The sequence below is a fragment of the Bombus affinis genome, chromosome 10 (genome assembly GCF_024516045.1).
Source record: "Bombus affinis isolate iyBomAffi1 chromosome 10, iyBomAffi1.2, whole genome shotgun sequence".
In the NCBI taxonomy this organism is placed as follows: domain Eukaryota; kingdom Metazoa; phylum Arthropoda; class Insecta; order Hymenoptera; family Apidae; genus Bombus; species Bombus affinis.
In genome coordinates this window covers 4817495-4833783 of record NC_066353.1, presented here as the reverse complement: position 1 = coordinate 4833783, position 16289 = coordinate 4817495, and the positions used below count along the sequence as shown (strand labels likewise).

At 34.6% G+C, this 16289-nt stretch overlaps 3 protein-coding genes across 10 annotated transcripts in view; 1 reads left to right on the top strand and 2 right to left on the bottom strand.

The window, feature by feature from the left end:
• Positions 1 to 1565: 1565 nt before the first annotated feature.
• Positions 1566 to 8179, bottom strand: LOC126921503 (cytosolic carboxypeptidase 2). Of its 2 annotated transcripts, XM_050733161.1 has the most exons (15): positions 7568 to 8179; positions 7278 to 7495; positions 6740 to 6892; positions 6339 to 6652; positions 5982 to 6128; positions 5801 to 5912; positions 5345 to 5590; positions 4915 to 5247; positions 4604 to 4831; positions 4397 to 4488; positions 4092 to 4320; positions 3902 to 3998; positions 3638 to 3836; positions 3338 to 3553; positions 1566 to 3282 (listed from the first exon to the last, which is right to left on the bottom strand). In XM_050733161.1, the coding sequence occupies exons 1-15, from the start codon at positions 7638 to 7640 to the stop codon at positions 2661 to 2663; spliced, it is 3279 nt and encodes a 1092-aa protein (XP_050589118.1). In that variant the 5' UTR covers positions 7641 to 8179; the 3' UTR covers positions 1566 to 2660. The 2 variants fall into 2 exon arrangements, with proteins under 2 accessions (XP_050589118.1, XP_050589117.1); XM_050733160.1 differs by having other exon boundaries at positions 5801 to 6128.
• On the top strand, positions 2250 to 13169 carry LOC126921510 (glutamine-dependent NAD(+) synthetase). 3 transcript variants are annotated; one of them, XM_050733177.1, is made up of 13 exons: positions 2250 to 2395; positions 8954 to 9162; positions 9481 to 9736; positions 9849 to 10041; positions 10330 to 10570; positions 10632 to 10871; positions 10938 to 11053; positions 11112 to 11416; positions 11514 to 11722; positions 11798 to 12023; positions 12093 to 12269; positions 12348 to 12450; positions 12736 to 13169. In XM_050733177.1, the coding sequence occupies exons 2-13, from the start codon at positions 9017 to 9019 to the stop codon at positions 12762 to 12764; spliced, it is 2241 nt and encodes a 746-aa protein (XP_050589134.1). In that variant the 5' UTR covers positions 2250 to 2395; positions 8954 to 9016; the 3' UTR covers positions 12765 to 13169. The 3 variants fall into 3 exon arrangements, with proteins under 3 accessions (XP_050589134.1, XP_050589136.1, XP_050589135.1); XM_050733179.1 differs by having other exon boundaries at positions 2260 to 2399; XM_050733178.1 differs by lacking the exon at positions 2250 to 2395 and adding an exon at positions 3880 to 4021.
• Positions 13161 to 16289, bottom strand: part of LOC126921507 (transcriptional regulator ovo) — a 26311-nt gene continuing 23182 nt past the window's right edge. For 4 of the 5 annotated variants that reach the window (XM_050733167.1, XM_050733168.1, XM_050733170.1 and 1 more), the window contains exon 11: positions 13161 to 16172. In XM_050733167.1, coding sequence (XP_050589124.1) covers positions 16047 to 16172 — 126 coding nt within the window. In that variant the 3' untranslated portion in view covers positions 13161 to 16046. Of the gene's footprint in view, positions 16273 to 16289 lie in introns of all 5 variants that reach the window. The other variant, XM_050733171.1, reaches the window with a different exon arrangement.

Here is a 16289-nt window from a genome sequence, read left to right as displayed (position 1 = left end):
GTAATAGAAATAATTTTGCTTCAGGTGCAAACATTTTTTAATATTACTTTTGGAAAAACACCAAATAAGATTTTGCAAAAAATTATGATATTTTAAATATTATGAGAATATTTTATAATATGAAGATATTTGAGAGTATAGTAAGAATGATTACATTATGTATTCATTGATACATAGAAAGTTGAAGAGAGATCTCTCTAATTTACTGTAATATAATATTTATCTCCATTAGAGAGAATATAATTAAAAACAAAATTCGTAGCAAAAGGAATTTCTCATTTTGCATTCTTTTTGTATCGTTATTAATATCATTCTTTCCATCTCATAATCGAATTGAATAACGAAAGACGGAATTACGTCAAGTCATCGAAGACGCAGAGAGCATTTCCGCCTTGACCTACTCCCCTATCACTTGTCAGCGGTTTCATAATTTACAAACAATGCTTTTTTAATTTCGTTTGGTTGCGCAGAAATTATTGAATTCATTCTTATAATTTGTGATACATATCATTGCCACACTCGAAGAAACTTTATCATAATATTAATTAATTCATTTAAAGGTCATTGCATATAAACATTTTCCCATGATGATAAAAATCATTAAAATAATTAGTGGCGCTAGTAAAAATAAATTAAAATTCATTTGTTTTAAATATTTCATTAATCTCTTTTAAAATCTTAAAATCTTTAAAATCTCTATCTTTTATTTTTCACTATGATTTCGTTACTTTATCTTAGGAACTCTGACATCGCTTGTTGAATTGTCGATATTCAATCAAATAAAAATTAATAATTTTTTATGAATATTCTTAAAATTTGTTGCAATATTTTATAACATTATGTTGTAATTTATGAAACAGTGTTTCAAGTTTAATTCTAAGAATAATGTAATTCATGTAAGCAATTCTTGAACAGGATGATTGATATTTTTGTAGATGACGCATAGTAGCGAATTGATTGGTTAAAAAAGTTTACTTTGTATGGTCCTTAATTTTTAATTCACATAGTTTTAAAAGGATTGTATATTAGAAATTGGACTTAACAAAAAATCTTGTTTAAAATTTTGTGTACTTTTATCTACGATTTTAGGAAAATTTGTCACCGTGCTACGTGGCATTGGGAAAAACGTAAGTATTTATGCTTACAATAGCCGGATATCCAGGTCAATGCTCGATGACCCGGCTTTCTGGCTCAATAATACGCGAAAATATATTCTGTTAGATTGAAATTACGCAAGTGCATTTTATTACAAATTAATTATTCCATGAGGAAAAATAATTGCATTAATTATTGATGTTTCATTGTTTATTACAATTTATTCGACTAATTTTAAGAGATTGAAAAATGTTGATATTGTTGTATTATGGAATAATAATATTTTTTTCTTTTTCAATATATAGCCTTTGATATTCTTTATATAGAACATATAATTATTACAAAAAATGGTGAAGCATTGGTAAAATATAATACTGATAAAAATGACGTTATACTTAAGGGAATTGATATTTTTATATTGGTGTTTTGTCTAAATAAATTTGAAAGGAAGGTAGATATAAAAGTAGATCTTTTCGTATTAAACATTTTTATTTATGTTGTTTATACAAAATATAATAAAAGTGGAGATATATATGGTATGTATATAAGATGGAATATTTGCTGTTGTGCCAATAATTCACAGTATTAATTTAATAATTAAAATTAACGTATTTTTTAAATTCTATTTTGTATTATGTATGTATCTTGTTATATATGTAGCATATATACCTTGAGATATTATGTATGAGCCAGGAAGTTTATTTATACCTGCTGATACATATACACAGATTCGTATGAATAGTTGTTATCTACAATTGCATGCTGCACGTACCTCCATCAGATGGCAGCACCTCGTTAAAAACACCAACTGTTTTGACGATATAGTTTAATAAGTGATTACATTTTTTTAAAAACCGCATGAGTATTAACGAAAAAAGAATTGTACAGTGTTTCTTGAGCAGCATCACGTTCTTCTGTGTTTAATCTGTGTTAAAAACGAAGTTATCAATAAAAGCATAACGTATCAAAAAGCGTTACGCAAAAAGACTTTCAAAAACTGATATATTTATGAAGTTTTCCATTGAATGAAATCCGATAGTAAGATATATTTCCTACAAGCGGTATAACTTTAAAAGCGATGAATTGTTCCAATGGAAATAAATATTACGTTATGAATGTCGATAATATTTTGTGAGGTTATGTTTTTGTTAAATCGAAAATTTTTCAATTTCTGGTAAAAAAACACGTGGAAGAAACAGCAATCCCGCGCATGCCATTTAAATAATGTGCGACTAATATCGTATTTAAATACAGTCTTAAACAATCGTCACTTTTTTCCTATTTGGATCCACGAAAAATCGTAAGTACGTTGGTTGATTATCTCACACTTTAAGTCTTGGCAAAATTTGTTACGTAACAATGTCGTAAGCCTTAATTGAACGACGAATTATCGTACAATCACGTTAAAAAGTACAATATAAAAATCACTCGCACAAAATTATTTTCATTAATGGGTGTGATGAATCTTTAACAGGAGTATATTTAAAAACATGAAAAAGAGCCTGCATTGGAGGGACTGAAAAAATGCTATTCAACGGAATATTCTTGTTTATGTACGAAATCTTTCAGGGATTGCGTAATACGTTCGCGCTAGTGACACGCTTTTTCTTTCCCGTTGCAGGAGTCGACTTCATTTTTTTCAGTTGTTTCTTCTTCTTATATTTCTTCTTTGAGGCTCTTTGAGTACGAGAATCGATGGAGTCGTTTTCCGACGAAAAACTGTCGCACAAAGGAACGATTAGGGGTTGCAATTGTATGTGGGATCGTGAATGCGATTGCAAATGCAATTGAGATTTCGTAACGCTCGATATTTTTCCACCGTTAGAAACAGTGCAGGTGGCGCAACTTTTCCGGTGCTTCCTTCGAGATTCGATTTTGTGCTGTCGCGTTTGAATCTTTGAAGGTACTTCAAGCGTGACCAGTTTTAAAGAGTCTGCTTTAATTGTTAAAAAGGATGTTTTGCGGTGGCACATTTCTTCTACTCTAGAATCTAGATTAACTATCTTCTGCCACTTCAGAGGAGACTTCTTTTTTCTTGGCTTCTGCTCAGCATTTTGCCGCTGCGATTCCACTCTCAAACTACTGTCTTTTGAACGCATCGTATCTTCACGTTTATATTTATTTTGTATTTCTTTCATATTGTCTTCCGTATCAATATATTCGACAAATTGCAATTTTTTGGTGCCTCTGAAATAAAAATAACTTGGAACATTCATCGATAATGTAACAGAGCTTTACGCACCTCAGTAATACTTTATTATTCATTTTATTTTTGGTTAACGCCATATTGGATATTCCCCAGCTTAATGGTCCCCTTGGAATAGGATGGTTGACTCTTTTATCGATATTTTCTGCGACGTTCAGTGGAACTCCCATCCATATTTGTTGCCGCAGTGAACTGAGCTTAATTTGTATATCTTGACTTCTTAACGGAACAGGCGAATGATGTCTTAATGTCCTACATAAATTAAAATTTAAACAAAGAAGCTTCCATTTTTTAAATCTACTTTGGTCAGAACATCTTATTTTAATATCCCTTTACCTAACCAAGCGAAGACAATGGGATCGTCTGTTCGCCTTCGGTTCTTCCTTATCGACATTGATATTCTCAGCTAAAGATATACTACGAGGTCTCGCTATTTCCGGCAAGATTAATCCATCACTGGGGATTTCCTTTGTTTCTTTATCCACGAATTGATTAGTTTCTTCTTTGCAATTTTCACGAATTCTTGCCAAGAAACCTAAACATAATTTCTCTTATTTTTTTCAATTTACATTTAATAATATTTCAATGGTGTGGTTTTACGTTCTGGCCTCGTCAGTCCTTCATCTGCTGAATCAATATAGTCACACAAATCGCTGCCCGGGTCCAGAGTTGGTAAATCCATTACTGCTCTTCTAGTCTAAACGTCAACCCGTCTAATTAGTAAGTACTCATTTCAAATGAATGTGTTTTAATTATAGAAAGAAAGTATTAAAGATATTTCAAATTTTACCAGCATTCGTTTGCGTCGAATGCAGCTTCTGTTAACGGTGATTCCCTTTTTGCTTTTTCTTTTTGCTAGTTCTAAACTTCGAGGAGGAATAAATGTTGGTGTAGGTGGTGGTGCGCACAAATATTGCGGAGAAACAAGTGGTTCCTTCAAAGTATAGGTCCATGTACCTTCTGGAAATTGTATTACCTGTTCCTCTGAGATTGAACTATCAGACGTGTCGCCTTCGTCGCTGATTAAGATATAGGAATAATTAAATCGAAGATGGTTCGAATAAAAAGAACGCTACGATTAATGTTGAAAAGTACCTGGAGTAGTCGGTTAAATCGATATTCGTCGGTTCTTCGGCATTGGAGCCACCCTTCATTAACCTAGTAATTATTTTGTTCCGTAGCTTCTCCTTCCAGTGCGTAATTTACCATCATTTAAATCCAATGAAAAATATATACAAAATAAGAAGCAACGTTAAGAAGATTTTCTGTTGTTATGATGAGTTGAACGATTATTATGTTTACCTTGATAGGATCTGGATCAAAGAAATCCAACAGAGTTTCACAGAATACTTTTCCAATTTGCTCGTAATCTTGAGTAGAAAAATGCGTGCCTGATCTAGAGCCTATTTTCGTCCCTCCCATTGACGCTTCCATGGTGTAACTATTCTGCACTCCCATAGACCATACTACGACCCTTCCCGTACCTTCTTTACCTTTCTCCACGTGAAATTTGCAGTTTTCAAAAGAGAACTAAAAATCGAGTGCTTCTTAATACATTTGACTTTATTTAAACAGAGGAGAAAAAAGCATATGATCTGTATCGGATCGACTACTTTGTCAGCTGCGTTCTTGTGTAACATCAGAGGAAACACTTGTTCGGAGAGTTTCGCCTGTGAAGCGGTTCTTTTACTCTCGCAGCCATAAACAAATATATTATGTTTTCTGGAGTGAGCGTGTAAATCACAATAAATGGCCACTCCGCATTCTTCCAGTAATCGTCGAATCATTAACTTTGTATGCCAGACTGAAGGGTAACTTTCTCTCATTACAGTTCTATATTGTCTATTCAAATCTTTCCCCGATAACGAGCAACGATTGTTGCCAACAATAACGCCATCCGGATTTAGCATAGGAATCAGCTTGAATACGAATCTTTCTCGTAGTACCTGCGTTGTTAAAGTCTTGTTACATCTTAAAATAAAAAAAAAGAAAGGAAGAAAAAGAAAAAACTAAATTAAGATCAAGATTATGTTGAGCATATACTCTGGCTTGATTCGATTCTCCGGTTAAAAAATCAATAATTCCTTTCATCGTCCAACTAGATGGAGTTTCTCCAGGGTGAACTCGTGCCGTGATAACTATGCCTCTTTTTCTTCGTACCACATCGTCGTAAGTAGGCGCAGTAATAGTCAAGTAATAGACTCCATTTCCGGCAAGTGTACGACACAATAGTCGTAATTTCGTATATCTAGATTTTATAGGATCTGCTACTAGTTTGGCAAGATATTCCTAAAAATTGCAACATTTTTTTCTTTCTTCCTATGTCGGTCTATTAAGATCCTGCTAATCGTATCGTCTGTTGCATGTCTGATTCAAATTATTTATATTCACTGTGTCTCTAACAACAATCGTCAACGAGTATTAATCATTTTGGTTGTACGTACAAACAGACTATTTATAAAAAGATATAGCAAAGAATGAAACTTGTATTTGTATTACCTGTAGGTCAGTATAGGTGTATGGATAACAATGTGCCAAATAAACAGTGTCCCTGTCATGAGGAAAGGAGACGTTGAATGTCAGTGTGTGCTTTTCTTTCTCTTCGTTGCTTCTGGAAAGAAAGATACATCTAATAAAAATTACGAGAACATTTGAGGATATTGAAATTATGATAGCGTACGATGAATCATTCTTGTAATAAGCGATATTCTCTCCGCATCTTCTCCAACCAACGGCACGCTTCTTTGCGTCTTTAGTTGAGTACAAGAGTGGCCGAAGACCTTCATTGTATAGACTTTCCTCTTTGCAAAGGTTCACAATGGACAATCTGAAATTGTTTTAAATGAATATTTGTAATAAATATACTGTGGATATTTATGCATTTATGCATCAAAATATACATAATGGACATAATATGCAAAATATTTAAAATAAAATACTCATAAAATTTAGCGAGTGAAACAAATTTTTCTCTATTTTTGTAAAAGCATGGATTTGTATAAAGAAAATTAATTAAGTTTCAAAATTGAATGTTTACCTGTAATTGGTTCTGCTCCTCGTATTTGATATCCTGAAGTAGTACCATTGGGTATGTCTTTGAGTATAAAGATCTTTTCTAAGATACAATTGATAATACGTGTCAGTGATCTTCACAACTTTGCAAAGGTTGCCAGATTCGAAACGAGATTCAAAATGTAAATCGGTGTCAGTTTCCATTAGGTCAGACACTTTGGTCAATAAGAACATATTGCTATTAGTCTCGACGTTCTTCGATTCGTTTCCATTTGAATCGGCTGAAAATTCCGTTGGAAACGGTGCGACCGTGCTTCCACCCACACAAGATCTACTAAACTGTTGGTCATTGAACGAATAATTGATTCTTCTTTTAAATTGTAATTGTTACAATAATTATTATCGCACGAATTATTATAGACTCACGTAACTGGTGACATTGGTTGGATGATATCGAAATATCACAGTTCCAAATTCATCGCCCAATGGTTTTGGCCTTGGTTCCTTCCCGCTTGGCAAGTAGAACGGTTCTGGAACGGCTGGAGAGTATTCTATATGCCTAACTCTTTCCGGAAGTACCTGAAGTATTAATTGCTTGATTATTTTGTTCGAATTTTCTTTTTCTTTCCTATATTTTATATATATAGGATATTTTAGATTTTTACAATACATTATATACCTATAATCAAGGAAAAAAGATTAAATAATCACGGGGTATTTAAAGCTTCACTAAAATGTTATAATAAAAATAAGAAATACAAAGAGAATACTTTGGCCTCTAATATAACATCTTCCATTTCATGCTAGTTGATTTTTATGTGCGTATGACTTTAAAAAAGATATATCAAACAAGAATTAATATGTGTGGTGAACTGATACAAAGATTGATTTATTAAAATGAAATAAAATCAAAATAAACTTCGTAGAGATACCCTGTATATTTGTTTCATATTATATTGTATACTTGGCACTCTGTGGGCCATCTAGCAGTCTCCTGGGTGATTCCGTCTATCATGCAATGAGTATCCAATATGCTCCGAAGAATTTCTTGCGATTGAACATCTCTGGTTCCAAAAGGCATGGAGAACAATGATAACTCTGTTTCCCTTCGTGGTGCATCGCATCGTCCTAGTTGCAGCAAATGCAACTCTTGTAGTTTGTTCAAGTTCGCCAGCGTACTGCCTGTACCGACAACAAATAAACATTTCTATTCTATTTGCTCAAACTAGACGCGCTGCTATTGCTTAAATTTACCAGGGATTGGATGAACCGGAAAAAGCATGGCCTGAAGCTCCTTCACCTTGCTATCGGTTAAAAGATCTTTCATTTTTCGTTATCTTCCACAGGCCTTGTCATCTTCCTCTGGTCTATCGACCTCTTTATTGTTCAACATCGCTGCCTTCCTTCTCTCAAGACTTTTAAATTTATCTTGTCTCGAGACACAGTCAACGATCCACAGAATTCTTCCGTCCAACAGGCATTTTCCGATCATACTCATTTTTTTATTTTTTTTTTTAGTTTTTTAATTCTCTTATTCCTTGTTCTTTTATGTGGAACTTAGTCATCCGTCAGATGAAGCTTTCGACCATTCCTTAAATCGTTCTTTAAATCGTTCTTTAAATGCATTCCTAGAAGAAGCCTATCGAGAACAGTATCAACTTTAGATAACGTTTCGACTACACAACATATTGTCTGGACGAATCTACCGCGTGAACTGTGATCAGGAACTTTGCCCTCCAGGGAAGAGGAACTCGGTAAAAGCTGGCCCGTCCATTGCCTGACAACAGGGAAACGGGGGCGGAGCCAGTAGATTGTTCGAAGCCCTTTCTCGTTCCTCGAGGTTCGTCGCTCTGCTCCGATGGAACATTCGTATCGAACCAAGTCTGGTAGACAGAATGTCTGTTTATCGATCTTTTTCAACGCATTTCTGCTTCTCTCTCACGATCGAACTTATTATTTGTAAAGATAATCTAATATTTTATTTAGCTTTTGTATTTCCTTAAGTAGTAGTTGCAAGAAGTTGCTCTCTTTTTGCAAGAAGACTCGTGTAAGAACAGATTCATGAAAAATACGATTCTTTATTCTATTCTTTGAATTTTAATGATATTGAATTATTCTCCATCTTTTTGTATGCTCTTTTATATGATATTGATAAACTTGTAGAAAATATACAATAATACATCATGGGTTACTTATTATTCAGAGATATTTCAAGATTTCTTAAATTTGTCCAAAAAGTCCTTACAACCGAATATCTGAATCCATTTTATCAAAGATTAATCGTGACAAGGCAACTTGTCAGGAAAGCTGCATTAATTTCAAGGAATTCGTTTTCGGAGTTTTCTCAGGCATTCTTGCGCTTAGTCATACGAAACAGCCAAGCAATTTACATCCCTCTCCCTGCGTGCTTCTGAAAATTATTGATCAATCAACGTTTGTCGGAGTAGAGAATGGATGTGCTGCTATTTCCTCGGCAAACGTTCTTTCCGCCAATCAATGAGCTTTCAATTGATAGGTCGAAATGAATTAACTTTCTATTTGTCAGCAATTATTCTCCTCCAATCAAATATGTACTTTACAATTTTTATATAACGAGGGTAATGTTCTACGGTTAATAACATCCAGTTTTATTTTTTATAGATAGTCCCTGTTATAACCATCGCTTTGTTTGAAATTTTGGAAGAAAAGAAGAATTTTTTAAAGATGGGTCGTACAGTGACGGTAGCAGTTTGTTCGCTGAATCAGTGGGCATTGGATTTCGATGGGAATTCCAGGAGAATCTTGCAATCTATTCAAGAGGCTAAAGATGCTGGCGCTACTTATAGAAGCGGACCGGAGCTAGAAATTTCGTAAAATTTTCTTTTTAAAAAACAAAAGAATAATACAATATTATAACTAGATGTGGTTTTTGTGCATTTATGGGAAATTTAAAAGCTCAAGAATGCACGGAATGCATATGATACACAAAAATATCTAAAATATCTAAAATAACGTATTTGTTATATCTAGAGAGTGGGACAAATTTTTATCTAGATATTGTCTCTTTGTATTCATAAAATTCATAAAATTCGTTTGCATAAACATCCGCGGTCTAATTATGAGATACTAAATAATCTTTATTTTTTTAAATCATAAAGAAGATACATACTATTAATTCTGTCGAATAGTGGTTACAGTTGCGAGGATCATTTCTACGAGTCAGATACATTGCTTCACAGCTGGGAAGTACTCGCGACGATTCTTAAATCACCGGCGGCCGAGGACATGCTGGTAGATGTTGGTATGCCGGTCATGCACAAGAATGTGACGTACAACTGCAGAGTGGCATTTCTGAATCGACGAATTTTGCTTATCAGACCCAAGATGCAATTGTGCGAGGACGGCAATTATAGAGAATCCAGGTGGTTCTCGCCGTGGACCAAGGTCATTCTTTCAGATTGCACGCACGATGCATAAGAAATCAGAATAGTTCTTGACCTTCTAGTCTTAGGCTTGATACCGAGCGTCTGTCTACAAGTGCTAATTGCTTATGCAGGAACGCACGGTGGAGGACTACTTTCTGCCTAGAATGATATCTCAGATCACTAACCAGACAGTGGTGCCGTTTGGCGATGCTGTTATTTCAACCAGGGACACGTGCGTAGGTTTCGAAATTTGCGAAGAACTCTGGAGCCCGATGAGCAATCATATTCCAATGTGTTTGGATGGTGTTGAAATTATCGCAAATGGTAATTGACAAAACAATGTACAAGCACTTATATATACATGTATTTACATTGGTAAACACATGTATCACATTTAAAAATGTATAGTACATACAAAACGTATACATGTATACCTATGTTATAACAGTGTTTATTCATTGCACTGTTTTTTTAACAGAGTAAAATATTAAATCTAAAATCGCTTTTAGAACATAAAGTAGAAAATTTATGCGGTCAAAAGCTTTTGCATACTACTGTGTATTTATTTTTTACTTTGTAGCTTATATATATGATTTAAATTTTTTCTCTTAGGTAGTGGATCATATTTCGAACTACGGAAAGCTTACGTCACCGTAGACTTAGTTAAGTCGGCTACATTCAAATCAGGTGGATGTTACATGTTCAGTAACTTGAGAGGATGTGATGGTTCTAGATTATACTTCAGTGGTGGATCCTCTATTACTTTGAATGGTCAGATCTTGAACCGTGGTAAGCAGTTTGCATTGGATGAAGTGGAAGTCATTGTGGCAACTTTTGATCTCGAGGATATAAGGTTTGTAATATTCATTAAAGTTCAACTTCCGTTTTGAGTTAATTGTTTTCTTCTTCCATAGGAGCTATAGAAATAACATTAGGTCAAGGTCTCATTTAGCTGCCAGACAACCAAGCTATCCACGCATAAAGGTGGATTTTGCTCTAACTTCCGATATTTTGATTTCAATTCCTCCAGATCGACCGATCGATGTGGACTTAGGTCCTTATGAAGATGAAAACGCAACAGGAAAACTTGTTTATCATATACCAGATGAAGAAATTTCGTTGGCCCCTGCATGCTGGCTCTGGGACTATCTAAGGTTCGTTACTTTATTCATAATTAAATATTTATTTATTATTTATTTACTATCGCCTTTTTGTAAAAGGCGCTCTTGCCAAGGTGGATTTTTCTTACCCTTGAGTGGTGGTGTCGATTCTGCGTCATCAGCGTGCATGGTTTATTCCATGTGTGATATGATCGTGGATTCGGTTAACAAAGGAGGTACGTGTTATTTTCGTATTATTATTAGAGGATGTACTTAATGAATGTCTCTAATTAGATGCACAGGTATTGTCAGACATCAGGAAAATAGTCGGAGACTGTGAATATGTACCGACTGATCCAAAACAGCTGTGCAACACCCTTCTTGTCACATGCTATATGGGTACTGAAAATTCATCAGCCGAAACAAAGGCGCGAGCAGCTGAACTCGCTAATCAGATTGGCTCTTATCATCACAGTATAGTAATCGATGTTGCTGTGTCTGCCATTCTAACGATTTTCCAACAAGTCACTAAGCTGACACCGAGGTTTAAGGTGCAAGGAGGGTCTCCTAGAGAAAATTTAGCTCTGCAGAATATCCAGGTTGATTATATTTATCTATTATATTATATTTATCTGCTATTATATTTATCATCCTTGTGAGAAACAAATAAGTTTTTAATTATTTGAAATTTTTAAGGCACGCTTGAGAATGGTGATAGCTTATTTGTTTGCCCAATTGATGCTTTGGGTCAGAGGACGACCGGGTGGTCTTCTGGTATTAGGGAGCAGTAACGTTGATGAAGCGCTTCGTGGGTATTTTACCAAATATGATTGCAGCAGTGCCGATATCAATCCTATCGGTGGAATTGCAAAAAACGACTTAAAGTCATTTCTTTCTTACTTTAGGTCAATATTAAAACTGGTATCCTTCTAAGATAGTTATTTTGACACATATAAGATCAACCATTATGTTTACTTCAGGAGAAAACATGGAATAACTGCTTTAGATAAAATCTTAGACGCTCCTGCTACCGCAGAATTGGAACCTCTTCAAGGAGGACAGCTTGCGCAGCTTGATGAGATCGATATGGGTATGACGTACAAGGAGCTTGGTATTTTTGGACGTTTAAGAAAACAGGATTGTGCAGGTCCCTTCACAATGTTCTGCAGACTCGTCCACATGTGGGATAAATGTACCTCAAAAGAAGTAAATATAGTTATAATTAGCAGCAGCCATTGTTGCTACAGATATTTTTAAATTTGAATTCGCTTATAGGTGGCAGATAAAGTGAAACACTTTTATAGATGTTATGCTATAAATCGTCATAAAATGACTATCTTGACACCATCTTGTCACGCCGAGACTTACAGTCCCGACGACAATAGATTCGATCATCGACCTTTCTTGTACAATCATACGTGGAAATGGCAGTTTAACGCAATCGACGAACAGGTTGGTTATGTTAGATTATAAAGCATGTAGTTAAAATGAAACTTATAATAACCATTGAAATAAAACAATTGATCGTAGGTGAAAGGTCTTCTCAACGAGGAGAAATCACCGAGAGGTCGAAAGGACGTGCCGAAAGTACCTGCGAAGCCCAGATTCATGCCGTTCAGCTCCGTAATCAGTAGTGAGTAAATAAAAAAAAAGACAAGTGTACGATATCGCTGATGAAGCTCGAGTCGTGGAGGAGACGAAAGCACCGTGAAATCGTTTCTAAGAGATCGATTTCCTTGCTTGTTTACTAAACGAGCTAAACAGCGTTAATCGACGAATAAACACCGATTTCGCAGAGTCGAAGTCGAGCAGGCCGCCGACAAACGACCATCCAGTAATTTTGACCCACCGTGTGCATACTCGTTCGTTGCATCTCTACCGAGGAATCATCACACACCGGCATCATTCTCTGTTGCAGATAAAACACATCCTGGAGTAGTAGTTTAACCGTAGCAGTATCTCTGTCTCTTATCATTTTGATATTGCAGCCTTGCGAGAGCATCGAAACGCAAGTTTGGTAGCTGACCATTTGTGCGTCCGACCAGTTCCTTGTATCATCGGCTCTGTTTCTTCTGTTAGAGATTCCTCCACGAAGAATCTTTGGTTACGCTTTGCTATGAAGAGATTGGTGAACGGAAGGATTGCATGACTCATAGGTTGTATTATATTAATGCAACTAATGGACAGAAATACAAATATTAAAGATATGCAAATTCCACATATATACATATATTTATATAAATTGTATGTAATTAGTTCTTAATACCTATGATCATCCTCTTCAGACGTTCCATATATAAGGTATCAAAAATAAACATAGTTGCAGAAATAAATTGACACGTGTGCATATAATATTACTTTTATTATTTCTTCTATTTCTACATACACAGACAGCGCGTATTCGAAATTCGTTAAATTTAACATCAATGAATGACGACAGGGTTGAGAGCCTAGATCAGTGTCTATGTGTGGTGTAAAACATCAGTACTAACATCAGTATTAGTATTGCTTGACACTTTAAAATTTCAAATTCTCCAAGATCCGTCATACACAGTATATTGAACAGTCGTGCGAAACACACTCTTTTCTATCTTTCACGCATACGATAGTCATTTGACACTCATTCAAAAATTCGAACGTACATGGCGCACTTTATTAATAGCATGTGATAACGTCGACATATATATATATATTTTTCTAATTTATATATCTATCTATCTGCATATCTATATATTTGTATAGATATATAGGTATATAGATAATGCATATACAAATATATATTTATATATTTCTAAATTATTAATAAAGTCAATATATAGTCAGAATTATTAATTGAGGAGAAATAACGATATTAATAGTAACATAATATTACACAGTTGGAAAACATAATATTGCAACAATACTAGAAAAGGGAAAGGTGATAGAGTGTCCTGACATGTCTTGAAAGGTCAAGATAAATAACTATTGGTGAATATTGGTACAAATGATAGTGGGTATAAAATAGAGATGTGTATTAATAATGATAGTAGCAATATCTCAATGCTAGTTTTGAACAATACTGGACGTAAATTAAATAATCGTAATAGAAATAATATTTATTAATACCTACATAATCATAATTATATAATAATAATATTATATTAAAATTAAAATACAATAATATTAGCAATAAAGTAATATTAGTTATAATTAATAGATTACCACGAGAAGTATTATAATTCCCGAGTATTGTCAAGATATGATATAGCGAAAATAGTATACATTATCGATACAAAAAGAAGGTACCAGATAATCAAAGATTTAAGACTGTTTTCGTTTCGTGCAACCTAATTAATATTTGCTATATACAAGTTGCGCTATTCGTCCGCACGATATACTGTAAAATGATAAAGAATGTTGAAAATACTCTAACAATTACCTGCATGTGAATACTATTTACACTTTGTGAATTTGCTGGAAACTTACCTGTATTCAAAGGAAAATATCACAACTTAAATGTAAGTTTCTAAACGTGTTGTTCATTGTGTTTATTTCAGTTCTTATATTGTTGTTTTGCTTGTGTGAAAAGAAATGAATAAGTGGTGTAATTGAACTGCAATGTGTCCTAGTATGTATATATCCCAATATTCAAATAACATCTCAATAAAACAGCGATAAGATCTCGAGGATTTTAAACGGTTTTTAGATTTTAAAATCGATTTAGATTTCGACAGATTGATTTGTTTAACGGCAAAATATGATAGGTTAAGATTTATAAGAACATTATATCGATTGTGCAGTTTAGTCAGAAGCCAATTGGTGTTTCTAAAAAAGTATATACCCGTTTCGCAGAGTACAATTCGGTTTGCTACCAGCAGATTTTCCTATTTGCATAACCTGGACTTTTAAGCTTTCGCGAAATTATGTATAAGTGCCTCGATGATGATTCGGATTGTTACTTTATTGATAAATCGAATCGCGAACAGATTCGTACGCTGTTATACATGTGTCGCCCAAGTAATCATATAACCTACCACCATAGAATTGCACGAAACCCCATTATATTTGTCTGTCTATGCACTGCCTTTTTGGCGTTTGTCAATATATTAATTTTACTAAGAAATTAAAGGTAATAAAACCTTTGATATATAAAATGAATCATATCGGATTTAAAATAAAAAAAAATATCAACGATTGAAATCGGAAAATAAATAGAAGAAGGGGATTTTCTGTATACAGAAAACACTGTGAAGAAATGTGTATATGTGTATCGTGTAATCTCACTTTACTATGACAGTGCTCGTCCCATGAAAGAACCAAGGTGCAATAAGCGAAATCCTGTGCGCGGAGGAATGAGTAAAATTGTTATTATATCACAGATTTCCCAAAGCGCGTACCGATAGGCGTCTATTATTTAAAAGAAAAGAACAAACAAAAAATTTCTTTTTGCATTCTCCTTTTCTCCGAAATGCCTCAGTCGAAACGCAACGATTGGAAATAAGAACAATTACCTCAAGACACGATATGTTTACCAAAATATGTATCGTTATCTCGGTGTAACGAAAATTTGAGAAATACCTGACACAGGTCTCGTGCAAATGTCAGATACTTCTACGTAATTGTTTACCCTCTAAGTCGGAAAGCAACGTAACTTGCCGTGTATCGCTAAAAGAAAAAAAAATCGTTCTAAAAGGGACCGCGTAATCCCATCTCGCGGTAAGGAAATCTTGTCGACGAGAAGAAATGATCATCATTCCTGAAACGTTCGATCCGAGTCTTTGGGTATAATTTTTCTTTTTCTTCGCAACTTTGACTTTCGTCTCTTTCTGTAACCTAAACATCATAGTCTACACATATACATATATTATATATCTACCTATATGTGGTTGATGAAACCTTATGCGTCAGTTATCGTGTACTCAATAAGTCAATACTGTGTATGCAAATGTGCTTTCTTTCTTTTTATTTTTTTTATCCGTATATTCTGGGATTCATGAGTCAGTACAAATCTTGTGGATAATTATGAGATTAATCGCAATTAATCTGATCGTCATCGGCCCTCGACGCCGTCGTGTATCACCGCTTAAGGGGGCCATCTGCAGGTACTTTTCGCGCGACGTTTATTTCAAGATGCGTTTGATGGCCTTCCAGTTGAGTAGCTAAAAAATCGTAGTCAGCCTCCCTCTTCGTTCTTCTTTTTTTCGTTTCTTTTCCCTCTTCTTCCTCTTCCCGCTGTTTTTGTAGTCATCATCACAAGCTGGAAGTTCGACTCAGGTGCAACAATGTCGTGGCACGTTGAAGAGGTGCTTCGAGGCTTTTCGAGGCTGATTTTACGCAGCTGTCCGTATTCCGCGAGTCCCGTTGCAACAGGCCACCCTGAAGAGTTACATGACGAAGAACAATTTCGTGTTCTTGCTTCTGCTATTCTTTTTGTTCGAATATCGGATTTCTTTTTCCTCGTCTCTCTTCACGTACCCTACACATCATCTTTTT

Bases quoted from the DNA above. Each gene is read 5' to 3' on its own strand.
- LOC126921503 (XM_050733160.1), bottom strand. From the start codon at position 7,640: ATGAAAGATCTTTTAACCGATAGCAAGGTGAAGGAGCTTCAGGCCATG. The intron at 6,653-6,739 runs GTGAGTCTATAA...AATGACCAACAG, and splicing joins CAACCAATGTCACCAGTTAC to TTTAGTAGATCTTGTGTGGG. The intron at 5,248-5,344 runs GTATATGCTCAA...TTAACAACGCAG, and splicing joins GAGAATCGAATCAAGCCAGA to GTACTACGAGAAAGATTCGT.
- LOC126921510 (XM_050733177.1), top strand. From the start codon at position 9,017: ATGGGTCGTACAGTGACGGTAGCAGTTTGTTCGCTGAATCAGTGGGCA. The intron at 10,571-10,631 runs GTTTGTAATATT...CTTCTTCCATAG, and splicing joins TTTGATCTCGAGGATATAAG to GAGCTATAGAAATAACATTA. The intron at 11,417-11,513 runs GTTGATTATATT...GAAATTTTTAAG, and splicing joins TAGCTCTGCAGAATATCCAG to GCACGCTTGAGAATGGTGAT.